Below are 21,721 nucleotides of genomic sequence, written 5' to 3'. Positions count from 1 at the left end.
TCACTTTTAGCAGTCTATAGTACTCCAAATGTTTTTTCCCAGTCTGACCAATTAATACAGTCTAAAACATGACAATAATTTACCATTTTCAGCAGCAATAATCAGCAAAATATGCGAGTTTCGTTCAGTTCAGTGGCATTGTTAAATGTTCAGTGCTGCCAATATGGCCAATTGAGCATATACAGTTGAGGTCGAAGGTTTACATATACCTTGCAGAGTCTGCAAAATGTTAATTAATTTACCAAAATAAGAGGGATCATACGAAATGCATGTTATTTTTTATTTAGCACTGACCTGAATACGATATTTCACATAAAAGATGTTTACATATAGTCCTCAAGAGAAAATAACAGCTGAATTTATAAAAATAACCCTGTTCAAAAGTTTACATATACTCTTGATTTGTTATACCGTGTTGTTATTTGAATGATTTGAACCCTTCCCTGCCTGCTGTTCTTCAGAAAAATCCTTCAGGTCCCACAAATTCTTTGGCTTTTCAGCACTTTTGTGTATTTGAACCCTTTCCAACAATGACTGTATGATTTTGAGATCCATCCTTTTCACACTGAGGACAACCGAGGGACTTATATGCAACTATAACAGAAGGTTCAAAGGCTCACTGATGCTTTAAAAAGGAAAAATGATGCATTAAAAGCGAAGGGGTGAAAACTTTTTGAATTTAAAGATCAGGGTAAATTTAACTTATTTTGTCTTCTAGGAAACATGTAAGTATCTTCTGTAGCTTCCGAAAGGCAGAACTAAATCACAAAAATATGATATTTAGGCAAAATAAGAAAAAATGTACACATCTTCATTCTGTTCAAAAGTTTACACCCTTGGCCCTCAATGCATCGTGTTTCTGGAGCATCAGTGAGTGTTTGAACCTTCTGTAATATTTGAGTCCCTCAGTTGTCCTCAGTTTAAAAGATGGATCTCAAAGTCATACAATCATTGTTGGAAAGGGTTCAAACACACAAAATTGCTAAAAAGAGATGCTTAAAAAAAAACAAAGAATTTGTGAGACCTGAAGGAATTTTCTGAAGAACAGCTGGCAGTTTAACTCTTCAGGACAAACAAGGGACTCATGAACAACTATCACTAAACAACAACATATACAAATATCTTATTCAGGTCAGTATTAAATAAAAGTAAAATGCATTTAGTATGACCCCACTTATTTTGGCAAAATAATTCACAATTTGCAGATACTGCAAGGTGTATTTAAACTTTTGACCTCAACCGTAGATATATAAGACATTTAGGACACTTTAGACATTTACTTATCTGTTACAAAAAACAGCAAACTATCTAAACATAATGCTTACCTATTTCTCGCATATTAAGCCAGGCCTCATTTATGTGCCCAGCATGTGCCCCATAACTCTGACATGCCCACCTCTTCCTTGTAAATGTTAATGGCCACCCATTGAGATGGCCAAGTCTGAGTAATTGCCCTGCGAGATCTCAAAAGTCTTGGTTCATGTGGGTTCAATAAGGCGTGTGATTTATACTATAATGTCACCCAGTTGCAAACACGTCCGATATCAGCTGCACGCGAGTATCACGTTTGATCGGCCAGACAGGATCTCTCTATATATATGCAATGCCATTAACTAAATCTCCAGAGGTGGAGGATGGTGTGATATAATGACTAAGCAGACCAATTAACATTTGAGTCACTTCGCATCATTAATTCCTCAGTCTAACGAGGACCTCATAGTGAGACCAAGACACAGAAATGCCCAGCTCTCCAAATTACAAGTGACACCAGACGCCTTACCGGAGCATAATAGCATCATCACCCTTTAATGATTAACACCCTACCAGTTCATTAGTACCTTGCCACTGAAGTTAACATTTCACCTGTCAAACAGAAGTATATTTAAGTTCTAGATGATTCATTTTTGCGATATATATTATTGGAAATGACAGAATTGATAAGGTTTCTGATGCAAAGTAACACCTCGGTGTGACCTTATCAAACATCTGTCCTACTGGGCCTGGGAGTCCCACCCTACGCACAAATGTCTCTTCACCCTTTACCCCTGCTCCTGTACACCCACACACCAACATCACCACCTCCACCATCCTTCGTGGTTATGTTTCGACCAATAAGTGCTCTTTAATTGACCCCTGGATTCCACCTTTGGTGGATATAAAAGCTTGTCATCCTTAAACCCCTCTTAAAGGCAGTGTTTTACAGTGCTGAAAGGATGTTCTTCTCCCCGTTACAGGTGTTTGTGGCAACTCTGTCTGTGTCTTTGCTGCTTTGCAGTGTGAGTTCAGCTCCAAGAGGAGACATGCTGCTCCAGCTGCTACGATCAGAAGTGGACCCCAAGGAGAATGACGTAAGACACTTTTTGTTTGTTTGTTTTTACCTTAAAATTCCATGTTTGATTCAATGTATTACTACTTGCTGTTTCTTTCTGAGTAACATTTTTCAGTTTACAGTTTTCAAAATTCACAACAAAAAAGGGTTATTGGAGTGTTTTTATGATTTCAGTTTAAATATAAAAAGTTTTTCTACCTCAACATTTTATGTTTAATTCGGTGTGGTACTGTTTTTTTGTAACTACACTACCAGTCACAAGTTTTTGAACAGTAATATTTTTCATATTTTTTAAAGTCTCTTCTGCTCACCAACCCTGCATTTATTTGATCCAAAGTACAGCATAAATAGTAAAATTCTGCAATATTTTTTACTATTTAAAATAACTGTTTTCTATTTGAATGTATTTTAAAATGTAATTTATTCCTGTGATTTCAAAGCTGAATTTTTAGCATCATTACTCCAGTCACAAGATCCTTCAGAAATCATTGTAATATTCTGATTTGCTGCTCAAAAAACATTATCATAATTTTGTTGAAAACAGCCAAATCCTATTTTTTTCAGGTTTCTTTGATAAATAGAAAGTTCAGAAGAACTGCATTTATCTTAAATCGAAATCTTTATAAATGTCTTTATCATCACTTTTGGTCAATTTAAAGCATCCTTGCTAAATAAAAGTAAAAAAAAGAAGTAAAAAGTAAAAAAAAAAAAAAAAAAAAAAAAAAAAAAAAAATATATATATATATATATATATATATATATATATATATATATATATATTTTTTTTTTTTACTTTTTACTTCTTTTTTCAGATAAATGCAGTATATATATATATAGACGGTGGGCCGAGTGGAGATTTCGTGTTTTCAAACGATCTGTGGTGAGGGATAACCCAGTTTTTTATATGTAACCGCTACGCTTTTCAACAAAGTAAATAAAAATTGTTGCCACTCACACACTTTGTCCATTACTATAATATCGATAACTTTCTCCAGGTTATTTTCCCGGCGAATAGAGCAAGCAACTACGTGCGGGGTCCGACCTGCATGACGTATTTGATGCCTTCATCCAATAGCGTGCATGGAAAGTGTCGGTGTTGGTGACGCGTTTCTGAACACACTGGCGCGCTTCGCGCCCAGGATTTAAGATTGTGTTATTTAAGATGAGAAATATTTTACCTAATTTTGCTACATATTCAGTTTGACACAAAATGAGTACGTAGAGGTAACGTTATCCATTTGTACTGTTTTTATTTTATGTAATCACCTTTTGTCATACGAGGTCCTGTCATTTCTTAATTGTAATCTTTAATAAATACATCCTTCTGATTTAACACATTTGACAATGGTATTGCTTGGAAACGAGACAGACAATACTCTTTTTCCCGCCCATGTTTACTTGGAAGAAATGGCAAAACATGAAGTGCTGTATGCATATATTTGAGGGAAGTGGTGGACCCACCATTCCCTTCACAGACATAAGTTGGGAGAAATGTATTAAATCAGTGTTTCTGTGGAAAGACCTTGAGGGCAGAGAAGGTATCATTGCAGAAGAGGCAGTACAGGCATACAAGTTACAAAGCCATGAACCTACAAACCAGTTAGTCAAACCAGCTAACACTGGCTACCACAGGGAGTGCTACAGCCATTTCACAAATATCACGAAGATAAAACGAGCACAAAGGAGAAGAGAGAAGGCAGTATTAGTTGAAGAAACTGCAAAGGAAGGTTGGTATTATATTGTATAGACAGGCGGTGCAGTATTAGACATACAGTACAGGTCTAAAGTTTGGAAACATAACTATTTTTAATGTTTTTGAAAGAAGTTTCTTCTGCTCATCAAGCCTGCATTTATTTGTAAAAAAAAAAATACAGAAAAAATGTAACATTGTTATATATTATTAATATTACAATTTAAAATGATTGATTTTCAATTTATTATACTTTAAATTATTTCTGTGATTTAAAGCTGAATTTTTAGGATCATTATCAAATGATCATTTAGAAATCATTCTAATATGATTCATTATCAAAGTTGGGAACAGTTCTGCTGCTATAAAATCAATACTTTTATTCAGCAAGGATGTGTTCAATTAATAAAAAGTGATACTAAAGATTTATATTATTATAATTTTTTTATTTATTATTTTGAATAAATGCAGTTCTTTTTAACCTTTTATTCATCAAATATATTAGGCAGCAGAACTGTTTCCAACACTCATAATAAATCAGAATATTATAATGTTTTGTAAAGGATCATGTGATAGACTGGATGTCACATGTGACACTGAAGACTGGAGTAATGATGCTGAAAATTCAGCTTTGCATCACAGAAATAACTTTTTAAAGTATATTCAAATAGAAAACTATTCTAATAATATTTCACACTATTACTGTTTTTTCTGTATTTTTGATCAAATATATGCAGGCTTGATGAGCAGAAGAGACTTCTTTCAAAAACATTAAAAATAGTAATGTTTCCAAACTTTTGACCTGTACTGTACAGTGCAGTATGGACAGTAGTATACAGTTAAGATAGTATGGTTTACAATAATATAAATTATTATATATAAGAGCAAAATAGATATACAGTATGAACAACATATACAGATATGTGCAGTGTAGTTGCAGTAACAATATAAGATTAGTACAAAAAACTACACAAAATTTGTTGGCAAACTTTTACATTGGCTTGAAAAGGCCTAGCCCGAAAATATGATAGTAAATATTAAATAGATATTAAATATGATATTCTACAACGGCTATGGCTACTACTAGTTCGCCAACTGAAACGTTACCCTACTAAAACGACACTAACGAGACGCTTACACACGTTTGAACAACACAGTGTACAAAACAAACATTTTATATAGATATCATATTCTAATTAAATGAATACTTCCAATCACACAAAGAATGTCCTTGACGATGATCAATGCGCTGCTCCTGCTCGTGTCTGATAGCTAAATCATTCGTGTAACAGCTGTTCGAAATAAACTACATCTGATTGGTTAATAATAATCCCGTGTCAATATCTTGCCGCGCTATTGGCTCAACTGATATAGTAGGCAACCGCGTTTGCCTGCATATTTACGGGTCGCGAATTATGATTTCGTGGAAAATGTGCAATAAATGGGAGTGGCAACACTTTTCATATCGTTTAGAATAAAACAACTGTCCCAACTTTACAAATCCAGGTTCTCCCTCCATGGGGATCATCCATTTCGAAAAGTAAAGCAGATACGGACCCTCGGCCCACCGTCTAATATATATATATATATATATATATATATATATATAAGCTTTGGAATGGTAATTTTTGGATCTTTCTATTTATATATAAATATATTAAAATATTAAAATAGAAAGCAGTTATTTTAAATAGTAAAAATATTTCTTTTTGCTGTATTTTGGATCAAATAAATGCAGGCTTGGTGAGCAGAAGAGACTTCTTTAAAAAAACATTAAAAAGTCTTACTGTTCAGAAACTTTTGACTGGTAGTGTATTTGTAAATTTTACTATGAATTTTTAATTAAAAAATGGTTTCAATAACATTTTTTTTTTTTTTACAATTTTGAACATTTCTTCTCTCAGAAATCACTAGTAAATCAGGTAACACTTTGCAATAAGGTTTAATTTGTTAACACCAGTTAACTAATTTAAGAAAGAACCATTTAAGAATCTTAGTTAATGTCAATGTCAACATTTAGTACAGTTTTTATAAGATTGCCAAAGATGAATCAAATCTGTATTGCTAATTGTTAATATTAGTTAATAAACTTTATTGTAGGCTTTATTGTAAAGTGTTACCGTAATTTCAACTGTCAGCTCAATTCCATTAAATAACATTTAATAGACAGATACAAAAGATACTTATGGTTTTATTACTAAATGAATATTAAGATTAATAAATACATTAGAAGTATTTTTATGTCATTATCTAATGTTAACAATTAAAACCTTACTGTAAAGCATTATAAAATTTACTGGCATTTCGAAATGAAAAGTGTTTCAAAATCCTAAACTTAAAAAAAAAAAAGACTTAAGCAATTTTCACTTGGAAACCATAGTATTAAATTCCACAAATAATGACAAAAGAAACAGTAACAAAATGAATTAAAAAGACTGAAATGGCATTTTCTCATGAGACATACTCCAATAATCTTTAATAATTTTTAAGTAACATCTGTGTGAATATAGAGAAAATGATAACACTTTACAATAAGGTTCCATTAGTTAATGTTAATGTATTAACTAACATGAATGAACAATGAGCGATACATTTATTACAGTATTTATTCATCTTCTATCATATTAGTTCATGAAACTATGAATGAATGAATAAATGCCGTAGAAGTAAACTAAACTAAAGTCAACTAACGAACCTTATTGTGAAGTGTTACCGTGAAAATAACATGCATATTTAAGTACAACAGCAAATTCAAATTAGTCTTGTTTTTTTTATTTGACTTGATTCTTCTCTCTCTTCAGCTTCAGGATCTCACTCGATTGCTGCTTCTGAAGCAGCTTTCTGACTCGGTGGCACCTGAAGACAAAGATGCTCTCGAAAGCACCGATGATCTTGAGGCTCGTAATGAAGTGGTTCGGCAGATTCCCTCCTCCCAACGAGAACGCAAAGCAGGCTGCCGGAATTTCTACTGGAAGACCTTTACCTCTTGTTAGTCAACCAGCTTGGTTTTAAATCTCAAGACCCTTTCAAAGAGTTATACTTGTGTAGGCATCAATATCACTTGATGTATTAGAGGATTTCTGGTCCTGTGTGTATATCATGGATTGTAATAATCAATCTATATGCTATTTGGTTTCTCCTCTTTCTTATACATCTGCATACCAAGAATGTTCTTTAAAGAAATCACCAGCACACAGTGATAATGACACAGTAATACTATTCTGGTACAAAGAGTTTAACTTTATGCTAGAAAATATGTATTATGGATGCTATTAGGATTGATTGCCAACGATTATATGATTTAAAGTAAATAGAAAAAATCTTGATATAGAGGTTTTGTGTTGACCTTGCAACAGTGTCATTGTGGATTGCTAGTCATCTGTAATAAGATGTGATCAGGGAAAGTGTGTTTATGTGGGGTTGGCTCTATTTGATGTAATACAAACAGCAAAAACACACTAAAACCTTGTCAGATGTTTTCTTTCACAGTTCATCAAATCATAAATCAGAACAACGGTCAGTAGAGTCAACAGACATGTGACAAAAAATGCAAACTCATCCTAACGTGCCCTGAAATAAACTGGCAGCTTATAAAGTAAATCAGCCATTAAAATTCAGCCAGACTGTGCAGTACCCAGGGCACTTTATCAATTAGCGATCATCTGCAATGACAGGTTTAGAAAAAGTTTTTGACCAGATGGACACCACGTTGTATTAATCTTACAAAATATTGCAGACCAATCAATAAATAAAGCATGCAACCATCTGAACCACTTTATGCTCCACTTCATGCTTTTAGTTTCTAGATAATTGTAACTATTTGTCAGCGCAAACACCAGCACTTAATTATTCCGCTTCAAACAATCAACACCTTATTTGAAACCTTTTTATATAATGGCATTAAGCAATGGACGCTTGCTGCTACACATTATTCAAATATCACAATTAAAAATGCATTTTGACACAAAATAAAGCAGAAAAGGAGATGTACAAAAATAAAGCCAATCAGTAACAATCTCTGCATAAGAGTCAGACGCGTAACTACGTGTATATCTACATACTTTAGCTCTTTGTAACCTTCATACCTGACCATTTACCTTCGGTTAGTTTACACTCCCCTTTCATCTTCAAAATGTTAATTATTTTACCAAAATAAGAGGGTTTATAAAAAATGCATGTTATTGTTTATTTAGTACTGAGCTGAATAAGATATTTCACATAAAATATGTTTATGATAGTTGTTCATGAGTCTCTTGTTTGTCCTGAACAGTTAAACTGCTTGCTGTTCTTCAGAAAAATTCTTCAGGTCCCACAAATTCTTTGGCTTTTCAGCATTTTTGTGCATTTGAATGCTTTCCAACAAAGACTGTATGATTTTTGAGATCCATCTTTTCACACTGAGGACAACTGAAAGACTGAAAGATATGCAACTCTTACAGAAGGTTTAAACGCTCACTGATGCTCCAGAAGGAAAAAACATGCATTAAGAGCCAGGGGTGAAAACTTTTAAACAGAATGTGTACATTTTTCTTGTTTTTTTTTCTAAATATCATATCTTTTCATTTAGTACTGCCCTTCAGGGGCTACAGAAGATAGTTAAATATTTCCCAGAAGACAAAATAAGTTACATTTACCCTGATCTTCAAATTCCAAAAGTTTTCACTCCCCGGCTCTTAATGCATTTTTCCTTCTGGGCCATCAGTGAGCGCTTGAACCTTCTGTAATAGTTGCATACGAGTCCCTCAGTTGTCCTCAGTGTGAAAAGATGGATCTCAAAATCATACAGTCATTGTTGGAAAGGGATCAAATACACAAAAATGCTGGAAAACCAAAGAATTTGTGGGGCCTGAAGGATCTTTCTGAAGAACAGCAGGCAGTTTAACTGTTTGGGACAAACAAGGGACTCATGAACAACTATCACTAAACACAGAAAAAAAAAAAACAGCTGTGGATCATTCAGGTAACACAGTATTAAGAACCAAGGGGGTGTAAACTTTTGAACAGGGTCATTTTTATAAATTCAACTATTATTTTCTCTTGTGGACTATATGTAAACATCTTTAATGTGAAATATCTTATTCAGGTCAGTGCTAAAAAAAACAACACTAACATGCATTTTGTATGATCCCTCTTATTTTGGTAACATAATTAACATTTTGCAAATTCTGAAAGGGGTATGTAAACTTGACCTCAACTGTATATTCAGTAACAAAATTGCAACAAAGTTCCTTGATGTTAAGACAAATGTTCCACTTCCCACATCTGTCATTCTAACCTAGTAGATTCCTTTTGCTAATCGCTCTCGATTTCTCTCACTATTCAACTTCTTAAAAATGATCCACCCTGCTGCCAAAACCAAACTGCTGAACGTAGCCGAAAAGCTATTCACCTTTGCAATGAAATAAACCACTTTGATCTAACACACACCTGTCAAAACATTTCCTTCATCGAAGCAGTCAATAAACACACTGACACTTCATTCCTATCTGACAACACAACTCTTGTAACGATTTCAGAAACCAGCGTAAACCTAAAGCTAGAAACTGCAAAGAAAACAGAACAAAACAGCTGCCCGTTTTAAACGTGTCCCACCTTTTACCAGAATTATCATTTGCATCATGATGAATATGATAAAAAAACCAATACCAAGTCAGTAAACGAAATACAGTAATAATATCCTTCAACAATCATGATTTCAAGTATTAAAAGAATGAGCATTGGATATTCTAAAAAAAGAAAAGAGATGATCTGAATGGGGACAATATGAAGCGACCCCAACTGCCAGCAGAATTGGGGCATTATTTAAGGAAACTCTGACTGTTAACTATATTTCCATTAGAGGTTATAATTTTAGAGTTGTAAAAGCGACTGCTTCCTTAAAGGTAGAAACGCACCCTGTTCACGAGACTCACATTTACGCTGAGGATTATACACAAACACCATCGTATTTCATTCACCACCTGTTTTTCTATATTCTCGAGGAAACAGCTTTCCAGTGAATCTACTCTAAGCGCAAGAGCTGCTTTTTTTCTCCTCAGCTCTATGCTACCCTGAGAGGGACGTCTTCATATTATTTGTGCGATCAATGTGTAAAGCCAAGGATGGAAGAAATACCAGGTGGTGGATGTTCAGATAGTGGTACATTCTGAAGAATAACCATGAAGGAGAGAAAAGGGCACAGAGTGACGGGACGGGGGCATTAGCAGTCAGTGGAGATTTTGGCAGAAAGATCTTGGATGCGACGGGCGCTGCAGCTCTTGCACAGAATGTGTCCGTCCAGGGGATAGCAGCCTCTTCCCTCGCCCTCTGATGAAAGGAGAAGACCACAGTCCTGCAACCCAAAGCTCTCATTGAGTCTTTTTCCCTAATTATGCATATTTAGAATTTTATTTTTAAAGCATTAATCTCATAGCATTATTAATGCAATTGCAACTGCAGTGTAAATGCATTCATGCCACCTATGAGATGCATTCAACAATTTATAAATGCATCTAAATATCCAACTTCACATGCAGCTTCCTTGTTATCTCTGCAGTGGAAAGATAGATTTAGTTACTGCTGATTTTATTTGATTGGTGAGAGCATTACGATTTTTGTTTATACAAATTTAAAGGGATAGTTCACTAAAAATGAAAATTACCCCATGGTTCACTCGCACTCAAGCCATCCTTGGTCTACAGTATGAGACTTTTTTCCTCAAATAAATACAATCACAGTCACATTAAAGAATGCCCTGACTCTTTCGAGCTTTATAATGGCAGTGAATGGCTGTTGAGATTTTAAAACCCAATAAACTGCATTAACCATCATAAAGTACTCCACACAGGTCTGGGGGGTTAATAAAGGCCTTCTGAAGGCCTCCTCTTGGTTTATATTGAAATCTTCAGACATTTTTCTTTAGAAATCCTTGTTTTGTAATTCTAATTCATGACTGGTCTTTTGTTTTGTTCTCTCCACTGCACTTCCACGTTCAACACCAAATCTGTATGTATTGGTCAGAAAGAAGTCATATACACCTGGAACTGAGGTGCACTGAGCCATCTTTATTTCAGCAGCACTTGAAAATACATAAATTATTCCACCTTTATTCCTATTTATATGCTGAAGGTGTTTAGAGAGGGGTTTGTTCATAATTCTTATGATAGATATTCAACATATGCCTAAAAAACATTGTGAAAATGAATATTTTTTCTGGCTGTTGACTTTTTTTTTTTTTACCTGGTTCTATTCAATGTTCAGATTTCTATTTTGGAAATTTGTGCAACTTAGCGCAAGAAGACAGTGCCTCATTTGTATATATTTAAACATAACATTTTTAGAAAACAACCCTAATGAAAATAAGAATATAAATCATAAATTTAAAAAAATACCCTGCAATTGTACTTTTGGTATACTAAACTGGCATATTTAAAGTCTGCTAAATTGGAACAACTAATTTTGCACTTGAAGGAGTAGTTTAAAAAATTTACAGATAATGTAAATCCAAGATGTTCATGTCTTTCTTTCTTCAGTTGTAAAAAAAAAACGTTTTTTGAGGAAAACATTTTAATATTTCTCTCAATATAACGAAATTCAATGGTGCCCCCGAGTTTGAACTTCCAAAATGCAGTTTAAATGCAGCTTCAAAGGGCTTTAAATAATCCTGAAATGTTTTCCTCAAAAAACAATTTCCTTACGACTGAAGAAAGAAAGACATGAACATCTCGGATGACAAGGGGGTGAGCACATTATCTGTAAATTTTTGTTCTGAAAGTGAACTACTCCTTTAATGCACTTTCATTGTGCGAAAGTCCAAAAAAGATATACTTAGGTATATTTGATTGTGCTAAAGTAAAACTATTGCAAGTATACTTTAGATACACTTAAAATATTTGCATTTAAAGACCGATATTATTTAAAGATCATAGAATTCTCATCAATAGTAACATTAAAACACATTTCAGGCTTAATATAATGAAATGCACATTGTGCACAAGTAGTACCCCAAATAAAGTTTAATTACAATTTTTAAATCAGTAACTCTCAAGCAATATGTCAGTAAATAGGGTAATAGACTTGAACTATACTTAGTGTAAAATAAACGCAATTTAATTCTATTACTTTTTTACTAGGGATGTCTGGTAATACCCATCTATAATTACCATATTCACCTGTAGTGTTTTTGCTTAATTGATTAACTAGTAAGAATTGATAAGATCAGAATTAGTTTTCTTTTTTTTCAGTATTGCAGACCCCTAAAGTAACTGCCGCTTTACATGCATGATTAAAATAAACCATTAATAATTCAACATTCAATTGGCAGTCTGAAAATTCTTACCTCACAAACATAGCAGTTAACATGAAAACTGCGATCCAGTGCAACGATCCTCACAGTCTCCTCCTGCCCAGGCTCTGGCATTATGGGCTGGCCACATACTGAGCAGCGGGGGGCAAACTTCCTGTTCAAAGAAGCAGCAAACAAGGTTTGAATAATAAAACCCATGTAGTAACCTGTAGGACATTCGGTAGAGCCTCACAAATCCTTTCAAAAAAAGCCAAGATATAGTGAAGGAAAAACACCATGGCATTCTACTATCTGCATTTAATTGTTTATTAAGAGAAACAGAGACTTCAAACCACACAGAAACCGAAAAAAAGAAGTTGCTGAGTACCTGTGAAAGTCCTCAATACAGTGGATCTGAGATGCTGCATCCACAGTAAAAGGTACTCCATCTAGACAACAGCCACAAACCACACATGTGAAACAGCGAGGGTGGTAAGCCTTTCCCATCGCCCTCAGGATCCGGTCTAGGATGGGCTCAGAGCATTTCGAACAGCGCTCAAGTGTGCTCTGGAAGCAGAGTTTGAGAGTTTGAATGTAGAAAGAAAAAACAAACAATAAAGGGCAAGAACCAAGAGACTTTAACAGATAAACAGAACTCACTATGTAGCAGTTCTCACAGTAGCTCTTCCTGTCTAGTGCATAGAAGGGCTGGCCTCTCAGACGGGCATGACAGGTGATACAGGTGAAACACTCCACGTGAAACACCTGCTCCATGGCAATACAGCCACTGCCATCTCCCAGAACATTGTCTCCACACCGAGCACATCGACCTGAGAGAGAAAGATGGAGAGAGAGAGATCCATGACTGTCATTGTAACACAAAATATGTAAAAGCACATCAGAGAATGTAAAGTATTGGATTGTACCAAAATACTCCTCAGTTGGGGGATGATTCATGTCATACACCAGCTTCTTGGTGAGTCGATCCAACTCTTCCTCCGGATGTGGTGCTGCCCCCTGCTGGCAGATCACAGAAAAACTCTGATAAGCATAATGGACATGTAAAACATTTTATCATACATATTTTATCATTCTTATACAAATGCATTCTTAATACCATCTCATACTTTCTGTAGAGTCAAACACTTAATTGCATTGCATTGTACACTTGCAGTGTACTTCAAATCTTAAAAATAGTTTCAAAAGAATAAACTGACTTGCATGTAATAAAATTTGAATAAAAGAGAGTAAACTTTCAAGACTGTCTTTACACACTTATAAAGAAATTCACTTTGTAACAAAGTAAAATTAAAAGTTTTACTTTACATACTAAAACATTGTTTTAGTTATCTTTTGACATGCCTTAAAGATGTACAGTTATTTCAGTGTGTTGACTAATATCATAAAGCACATGTAAAGTACTTGATTATAATGGTAACTGTAGAGTGTTATTTAATATTACATTTAAAGTAAATATTTTAAATGTACTAAACTGCAAATTCATCACTACAAATGTGTAATTACAAGTTTCAACAGAAAATACATTAAAATTTATTTTAATTTACCATAAAGGCTTGTAACCATATTTCACAGACAAAAAAAAAAATACATTAAGATATTCGTATGTCCTATTAAAGTGTGTCACAGCACTTCAAAATGTAAGCTAACTGTATTTAATGTAAAAACTAAACTCTAAACTATAATACATTTCATTTAATTGCAACAAAGGAAAATTAATATTTTATTTTTATGTTCAAAATGTATTTTGAGAGATTTTCACAATCATCAAGCCACAAATATCTAAAAGAAACAGCATTTTCTTGAATCAAAACTATTTTATTTTATCATCAAGTCGGTAAATAAATATGTTTGTTTCATGTTTCTGCCACTGAATAAAAACAAACTATTTTTCTTGCTATTGCGAAATATAAAATCGCAGTTGCGAGTTATAAAGTCAGAGTTGTGAGGTATAACTAAATTCTGTCATTTTTTCCTTGCAATTGCAGGATATAACTCGCAATTCTGACTTTTTTTCTCAGAATTGTGAGATATAAACTCGCAAAAGTTATAAAGTCCAGTTTGAGGGGAAAAAAAGACTGATATTTTCTCAGAACTGCAAGTTTATGGTTTAATAACTCACAAATTGCTTTATGAAGTCAGAATTCCAAGAATTCCTTTCAATTCTGTGAAAAAAGATATGTTTGCTAAATTTGATCTCATAAATCAGACTTTTTTTCTTGTAATTGCAAGCTTATGTCGCAATTCTGACTTTATATCCTACAATTCTAAAAAAAAAAGGTTAGAATTGCAAGAAGTGAATTCGCAATTACTTTTTATCTTTTATTAAGTGGCAGAAACAGGCTTCCCTATATAAAGGCCCATTCAACTACAACAAACAAATAAAACAAAGATAAATATAACTTTAAACCAAGTTTTTTTTCTTTCCTTGTAAATGACACTCTAAAAATTCTGTTTATTTTAATGACAGAGTTTCTTTCTCTGCTACAACTTGACAAACAAGCATCAACCTCACTGAAAAACAAGTCTTACCTTGTTAGACTGATATGCTGACACTTGGTCTTGACTCTTCTTCACCAGTGGTCCCTGGCCAGATCTCCCTCCTGACATATTTCCTGATCCTCCCTTATAGGCGGCTGGATCTCCATGAGGTTCTTGTACAGGAGGAGGAGGCGGTGGGTACCAGGCCTGTCCCTGTGGCTCATAATGTGGCCGTTCTTGCTGAGGGGGGCGAGAGGCATGCTGACGGGGTGGTGGAGGGGTGTAAGCTTGCTCTGCCTGCCGTCCGCTCTGAGAATAGGTGACGGGCTGAGCCGTTTTCACTTGTACGGTGAAGCGTGGACCGGTTGGGGTGGAGGCGGTGGTGTAGGAGGCAGGCACCGGTTGTGGGTAAGGTTTGTGGACGGAAGAGGCAGCAGAGGAGTAAACATAGTCTGGCTGAGGAGTAGAGGTGTAAGGTGGGGCAGGGTGGTACTGGTTTTGGAGTGGAGGGGGGTAGCCCATTGAGGGCCTGCTTGATGGTGGAGCCCCCATCTGGTTGGGAGGATTATAGCGGTCAATGGGGAGGTGCTTGCTGTAAGGCACATTATCATACAACTGTTGAAAAATATGAATAAGAATTATTTTTTATTTTTTGCATAAAAACTACAATAAAATCAACAGTCAGTTCTGTAAAATCAACCAAAAACAGAATTAGAACGATCGAAATCATTGCAAAAATACCACAATACAAATATTTCCTAAAGGCTGGAATACACTACACAACATTTTACATCATGATTTGCGATCTGGGGAAGTTGATGCTAGCTATATTAGTTTTTTTGAAGGCCAATGCCAATATCTCAGAGAGCAGTTTGGCCAATGGTAAATGAAGCTGACATATACACTACCAGTACAAGTTGGACAGTTTTTGAACAGTAAGATTTTTTATCTTTTTTAAATAAGTTTTTTCTGCTCACCAAGCCTGCATTTATTTGATCCAAAGTACAGCAAAAACAGTAAAACTTTAATATTTCTCATCGTTATTCCAGGCTTCAGTGTCACATGATCCTTTAGAAATCATTCTAATAAGCTGATTTGCTGTTCAAGAAACATTTTTATTATTGTCAATATTTGAAACAGTTGAGTACATTTTTTCAGGATTTTTTTGACGAATAGAAAGATCTTAAGATCAGCATTTATCTGAAATAAAAAGCTTTGTAACATTATACACTATACCATGCAAATGCTTGGGGTCAGTATAATTTTTTTGGTGGGAAAGAAATTAATACTTTTATTTAGCAAGGACGCTTAAATTGACCAAAAGTGATGACAAAGACATTCATAATGTTACAAAAGATTTCTAATTCAGATAAATGCTGTTATTCTGAACTTTCTATTCATCAAAGAAACCTGAAAAAAAATCTAATCGGCAGTAAATCAGAATATTAGAATAATTTGTAAAGGATCATGTGACTGGAATAATGATGGAAAAAATTAGCTTTGAAATCACAGTAATAAATTGCATTTTAAAATATATTCAAACAGAAAATGGTTATTTTAAAAAGTAAAAATATTTTAGAATTTGACTGTTTTTGCTGTACTTTGGATCAAATAAATACAGGCTTGGTGAGCAGAAGAGACTTTAAAAAGCATTAAAAATCTTACTGTTCAAAAACTTTTGGCTGGTAGTGTAAGATATCAAACAAAAAGTAAACACTATAATACTTTTCATACACTGTTTACTTTCTTGAATAACAGTTTTGTCTAATAATTTATAAGACGGAGGCAGTCAACTATATAAAATGCACCGCCAAAATAAAAGTCCCACTTCTAACACATCTTTCAAATTCTGCTCAGATTTTAAAAGTTGTGCAGAGATTTTTAGCCTTAACAAACATATTAAATCACTAACATACCCGAAGGTGTTTATTTTTCTAGTATTTGTTTTAAAAGCTGTACTGGTGTGTTGTACCTGTGTGCTTGAGTTCTGAGGGTGACTGTCCAGGTCTGCCAGCATACATGTAAGAGAGTCTATCTCTGCATCAATAGCAGAGATGTGCTTCTCTGATCCCCGATTCTGAGCAAACAACAGCCAGAAACAAAACTCACATTAAATACTTTTTAAAGAAACACAGTGCCTAAATTTGGATTCCCCCCAAGTTTTAAAAACAGATTTGTCTTAATTTATCCACCCTTGTGTTGTTCCAAACCTGTATGCTTTCCACTGACTTCTATTATATGGACAATAATATATTAGATGCCAATGGGACCTGAAACTGTTTGGTTAGCAGCATTCTTTAAAATATCTTTTGTGTTCTGCTGAAGAAAATAAGTCATACAGGTGTGACATGAGGGTGAGTAAACGATGGAATTTTTTTGGGTGGACTCCTTTTTTCTATTTTTAGTCACATTTAAAGTATATTTGACAAATCAAATCATCTTTTAATCTAATTTTTAACAACAAAAGTCTAACTGAAAAATGACAAATATAAATAACCATGTGGGTATGACTGACATGAAGTTCATGGCTGGCCGTGCGGGGGTTCCATGCGTGGTGGTCTTCTTTGGGCCCCTGGCCTGGAGAATAGTATCGGTCTCCTAACTGGGGAGACAAGGGGTTGTAGGTAGTAGACCCTGAGCGATCATCTTGATGCTGGTGTTGCATGGTTGCACCTGAGAACACAAATATCAGATCAGTTCAAACAGAATTATTCAAACATTTGTGTCTTCAAGATAAAAAAAATCATCAAAATAGATGATATAATGAGCTTCAGAAAGTTGTGTTTCAAAGGTTGACAATTTTAAACCGTTTTAAACAAGAGCCATGTCACATACTGTATTATTTGGGAAAACCTTATGTTTGCCTTTTAATGTGATGCCAGCTTCTTTATCTATTTTCATGGCAAAAACTATACATTATTAAAATATAAACTAGATAAGATATTATTACAATACTTAACATAGCCTTGCATCTTGAAAAACAAACAAACAGTCGATTCGCCAAAAAATATATAATTTTAAATTAGGCTACTTATTCATCAACTTCAATAGACTTATTAAAATAACAACATTAGTCAAATGTTTTAATGACAAAAATGTATTCAAAATGTACCATTTAACTTAAAATCTGCAAAGAAGTGGAAAAAACATACAATAACTTAAAAATAACTAGAAAATATGTATAAAATTAGTTGTTTTGGTCTGGTTTTGTTTTGTTCTTAATCTGTAATTTTGGGTCAATGTTTGGATGTAGTAACCCATAGATGTAGCAGAAAACATCTGGGTCATGTTTGCACTTTCTTCCAGAATCATAATACATATGAAAATAGGCTGAGAATTTAACAAATCATTATAACCTGGCTCAGAGAAAGATAGGAATAATGAATCATGTCTTTGTGGCAATTTTTCTGGTAATTAAAGGATAATGTGATTAAGGGACTAATGGTATTTAAAAGCAAAAATGCTATGAAATGAACATTTTCAGAGTAAGTGTTAAACGCTAGAGCAAAGCAGGTTTTTGGAATCAGAGCCTCAAAATTGGTCAGAAAACAAGTATTGGATTTTACTCAGCAAATATAACCCAATTAAAATCCTTTTCAACGGTATCAACAGAATAAAACTATTTTGTCAGTTGTGTAAGCATGATGCATAAACATGCATTGAAAAGTTGAAATGTTGCCGTTACAAGGCTCTTACCTGAAGGTCCAGTAGCCATATATCTTACAGGCATACCATTTCCTCCCATTCCACCATTCTGGTCATACATGTTATATTTGGGCCTCTGGTCAGGCAGACCTTTCTTGGGAGGTCTATAGAGAGCGGGGCCAGAGTGTGACATTAGTGCTGTGGCTCTATCTGGGCTACCCAGGGTTCTTGGAGGCAGCCAGTTGGGGCCAGACATACCAGGCTTCTACAAGAACAGAACATAGAATATAAATAAACAAATGTCACTTTTGTGATATTTTTCTCATTTCTAAGCCTCTTATCTGCATATTCTAAACATAATCACACAAACATAAGAGTTAAGACCCTAAGCATTGCTGTCCAAACTTGTACAAATGCAATAACTGTAAATACACAAAACAGGTTGATGTTGGGTTTCCAGTGGTAACGCATGGTTTTCCACGATAACAATAGGCGCTAAGTTAAAAAGCAGGAAAAGGCAACCATTCTCAGCCGAAAGGGGAATTCCAGGGTTCCTTAGTTGAATTGCATTTCTCCCTCGCACATAAATACAATTCCCACAGGTGCTCGGCACTCGCGATGTATTCGTTCCTCTCTCAAGTCTCCCACTGGTACAATAGCCATTGTCCCCAACACTTAATCCACAATCCTTTATCTACAGAGTCTGTCCATGAAAATAATATGGGAAATGTTGTGTAACAATCAACTTCTCATTTGAGCCATCTGGTGTCCGTTGGACAATGTCCTGTGTATCCAAGTGTTGAGGAGTGTTTGTTATTATAAGCTTATGAAAACAAAGCAAATAAACCTCACAACAATATAAGAGGCTGACAAATGCTGTAAACAATACGAAAGGATCTAATCCTAAATATTAGTATACAAACACGTCCTTTGAAACAGAGAAGGAAAATCGAGTTTAAGATGGTAGCTGGTATCTAAGTGGTCATTAGCCATTTGATCAGTTATCATGCCCAGACACATAGACTTATAACTAGTTGCTGGTTTGTTTGTTCCTGGTCTTGGACCAGATAATGACCAGCTATCATGTAACAGAACAAATACCACCTTAAGATGGATTTTTCACCTGTGACTTTGTCTCTGATCTCTAATCACTGCATTGAACTACATCCAAACAAATGTGTGAGTTTGCAACCAGAGAAATGTCCAACCTAACCGGCTTGGATTGCACTGCAATCAGTGAAAACTAGTACTCAAAGCCGGGGATTGTTAGGCCGATGAATCACCCGTATGAGAATGTTTTTATCGTTTAAAACCCATTCATCAACAATATATAACGTTACTACGTCTCTCATCTGCGATAGACAGTGGTGTTACATCGCAAAGTTACATCGAATGATAAAAGCGCGACACTGCCGCACATGAACGTGACGCTCATGGATGTTTGCGATAACAACAACTCATCTATGGTTACTTGTGCCCTGTGTTTATTGGGTTATCTAAACAATAGGACATTAACGATTTCCCGTACCTCTTGAAAACGCTGCAGACTCCCAGTCTACCAAGCATCTGCTTCGCCTCGCCTCGCTTTCATCTGCAAAATGAAATCAGCTCATGAAATGAACCAGCGCGCTGCGTCCGTGGGTCTGGTAACGTTATATCTGTGGGGTTTCATTTGTAAAGTTCAGTTCATGCAGTTTTAGATGCCCCGTATACTTACCACAAAGTAGTATATATTAATGAAACTGTTAAACATCACAAATAAACTCCCTAAACATAAACGAGTCCCATAAATCGTTCACTTTGTCGGTGAGCAATATAACATCTAGTTTACATTGTTTATTTGTTTGTTAGATAATGCGAATACTCCAAATCGCCTCGGCTGATTTAACCGAGATTTTTTTCTTCTAAAAGGATCACTCTCACACGCTGTGAGTACACTATCAGCAAGCCGTGTTCACTCTAGGTTTGTGGCTAACCTAATACACTTGTGAAGTACTTTTAGTTATCTGTCGTTTCATTTTAGTAACCTACTTTTCCTGGAGGATCCAGCAGCGGCTGACAGAGGCCTGTGTGAAGCAGTCCAAATGCATGACGTCACATGGCACGCTGTTTTAACATTTATCCTTAACAGTAACTAGGATGTTTGCTACGTTACAGTACAGTATTTCACTCACTTAAAGGTCCCATATTGTCAAAATCGAAATTTCCTGGCTTTTTTCATGATAACTGAGGTCTAGGGGCTATGTAACTACCATATGAGTTTCAAAACAGTCAATCCAGTAAACTGCACACAGCCTGCTTAAAGAAGCTGTTCATTTTCACGAGCCACTGTGACTTCCGCAAAGATGTGACGTCCGATCTACTCAGTCACCGCCTTCAGTCACCACCCCGAGCACCAACCACCGTCCCACCCTCCTTTTGTCAAACCCAGACAATATCGTGTCCATAACATTGCTAAGCAACAACAACACGAAAACAAGTCGAGAAAACGCTGTTCAGTCGATAGATGTCGAAACTACATCATTGCACAGGCTTCAGAACAACGTGAATATAAGAGACCAGTGGCACGTCAACTTCAGCCTCTTTCACACAGCGATTCCGGTAAATACACGGATAATGTGTCCCATGATTTGTTCCGGAGTTGTTTAATTTGGTTCATTCACAGTTGTTTTCTGGAACCTGTGTGTGCTTTACACACAACCCATAAAGACATGTGACGTTTGGATGTGAGATGTAATGCGACGCGTATGTTTCACTAAACTGAAACTAACCTGAACAAACTGTGCTTCAGCACTGATAGTGAGGAGCTGGCTCTGCCCGATCGCTGCTTCATTCCACTTTGCAAATATTTTTTCGTTGTGAAGAGTCGCATGATAACGTGCATCATCACTACAACACTGCCTTTATGGTTCTGGCTTTTGTTCACACAGCACTCGTTCCCGTAATTTTCCAGAATCAGCGCGCATTGTGAAAGGGGCTTTACTAAAGCAACAGTTATGTAGCTTACTGCATCTGGTGTTTGGAAAAGAAAAAACATTAATGATTGTTCTGAAATATCCTGTTGAGTATCAGCAGCAGTGTTGCCAACTTTTTTCAATAAAGTAGCTATACCCCGCATGAAAAGTCGCCAAATGTCGCTAAATGACGCCATACGCTCATTAGCATATTCATGACGTCAGTACGTCGTATTGTCTTGCGTCTCTGTGCTCACATACTCCTATTTGATGCAGCCAAATTCAATAAAACTGTTTTCATTTATATATTTCATAGATATATTGATATATTTTACGGTTTC

The 21,721-nt window shown here is 35.2% G+C and overlaps 2 protein-coding genes across 3 annotated transcripts; one reads left to right on the top strand and one right to left on the bottom strand.

The window, feature by feature from the left end:
- Positions 1-2,213: 2,213 nt before the first annotated feature.
- Positions 2,214-7,023, top strand: sst5 (somatostatin 5). The gene is made up of 2 exons (XM_073836351.1): positions 2,214-2,348; positions 6,821-7,023. The coding sequence occupies exons 1-2, from the start codon at positions 2,214-2,216 to the stop codon at positions 7,010-7,012; spliced, it is 327 nt and encodes a 108-aa protein (XP_073692452.1). The 3' UTR covers positions 7,013-7,023.
- A 7-nt stretch (positions 7,024-7,030) lies between these two features.
- Positions 7,031-20,506, bottom strand: trip6 (thyroid hormone receptor interactor 6). 2 transcript variants are annotated; one of them, XM_073836349.1, is made up of 11 exons: positions 20,458-20,506; positions 19,955-20,017; positions 18,478-18,691; positions 17,297-17,454; positions 16,754-16,858; positions 14,833-15,396; positions 13,209-13,302; positions 12,943-13,112; positions 12,671-12,849; positions 12,337-12,457; positions 7,031-10,350 (listed from the first exon to the last, which is right to left on the bottom strand). In XM_073836349.1, exons 3-11 carry the CDS (start codon positions 18,680-18,682, stop codon positions 10,219-10,221), a joined length of 1,728 nt encoding a protein of 575 aa, XP_073692450.1. In that variant the 5' UTR covers positions 18,683-18,691; positions 19,955-20,017; positions 20,458-20,506; the 3' UTR covers positions 7,031-10,218. The 2 variants fall into 2 exon arrangements, with proteins under 2 accessions (XP_073692450.1, XP_073692451.1); XM_073836350.1 differs by having other exon boundaries at positions 10,217-10,350; positions 13,209-13,299.
- Positions 20,507-21,721: the final 1,215 nt, after the last annotated feature.

This window comes from Garra rufa, chromosome 3 (assembly GCF_049309525.1).
Source record: "Garra rufa chromosome 3, GarRuf1.0, whole genome shotgun sequence".
Lineage (NCBI taxonomy): Eukaryota > Metazoa > Chordata > Actinopteri > Cypriniformes > Cyprinidae > Garra > Garra rufa.
Note: the sequence above shows the minus strand (reverse complement) of the source record. Positions and strands in the feature narration are given on the sequence as shown.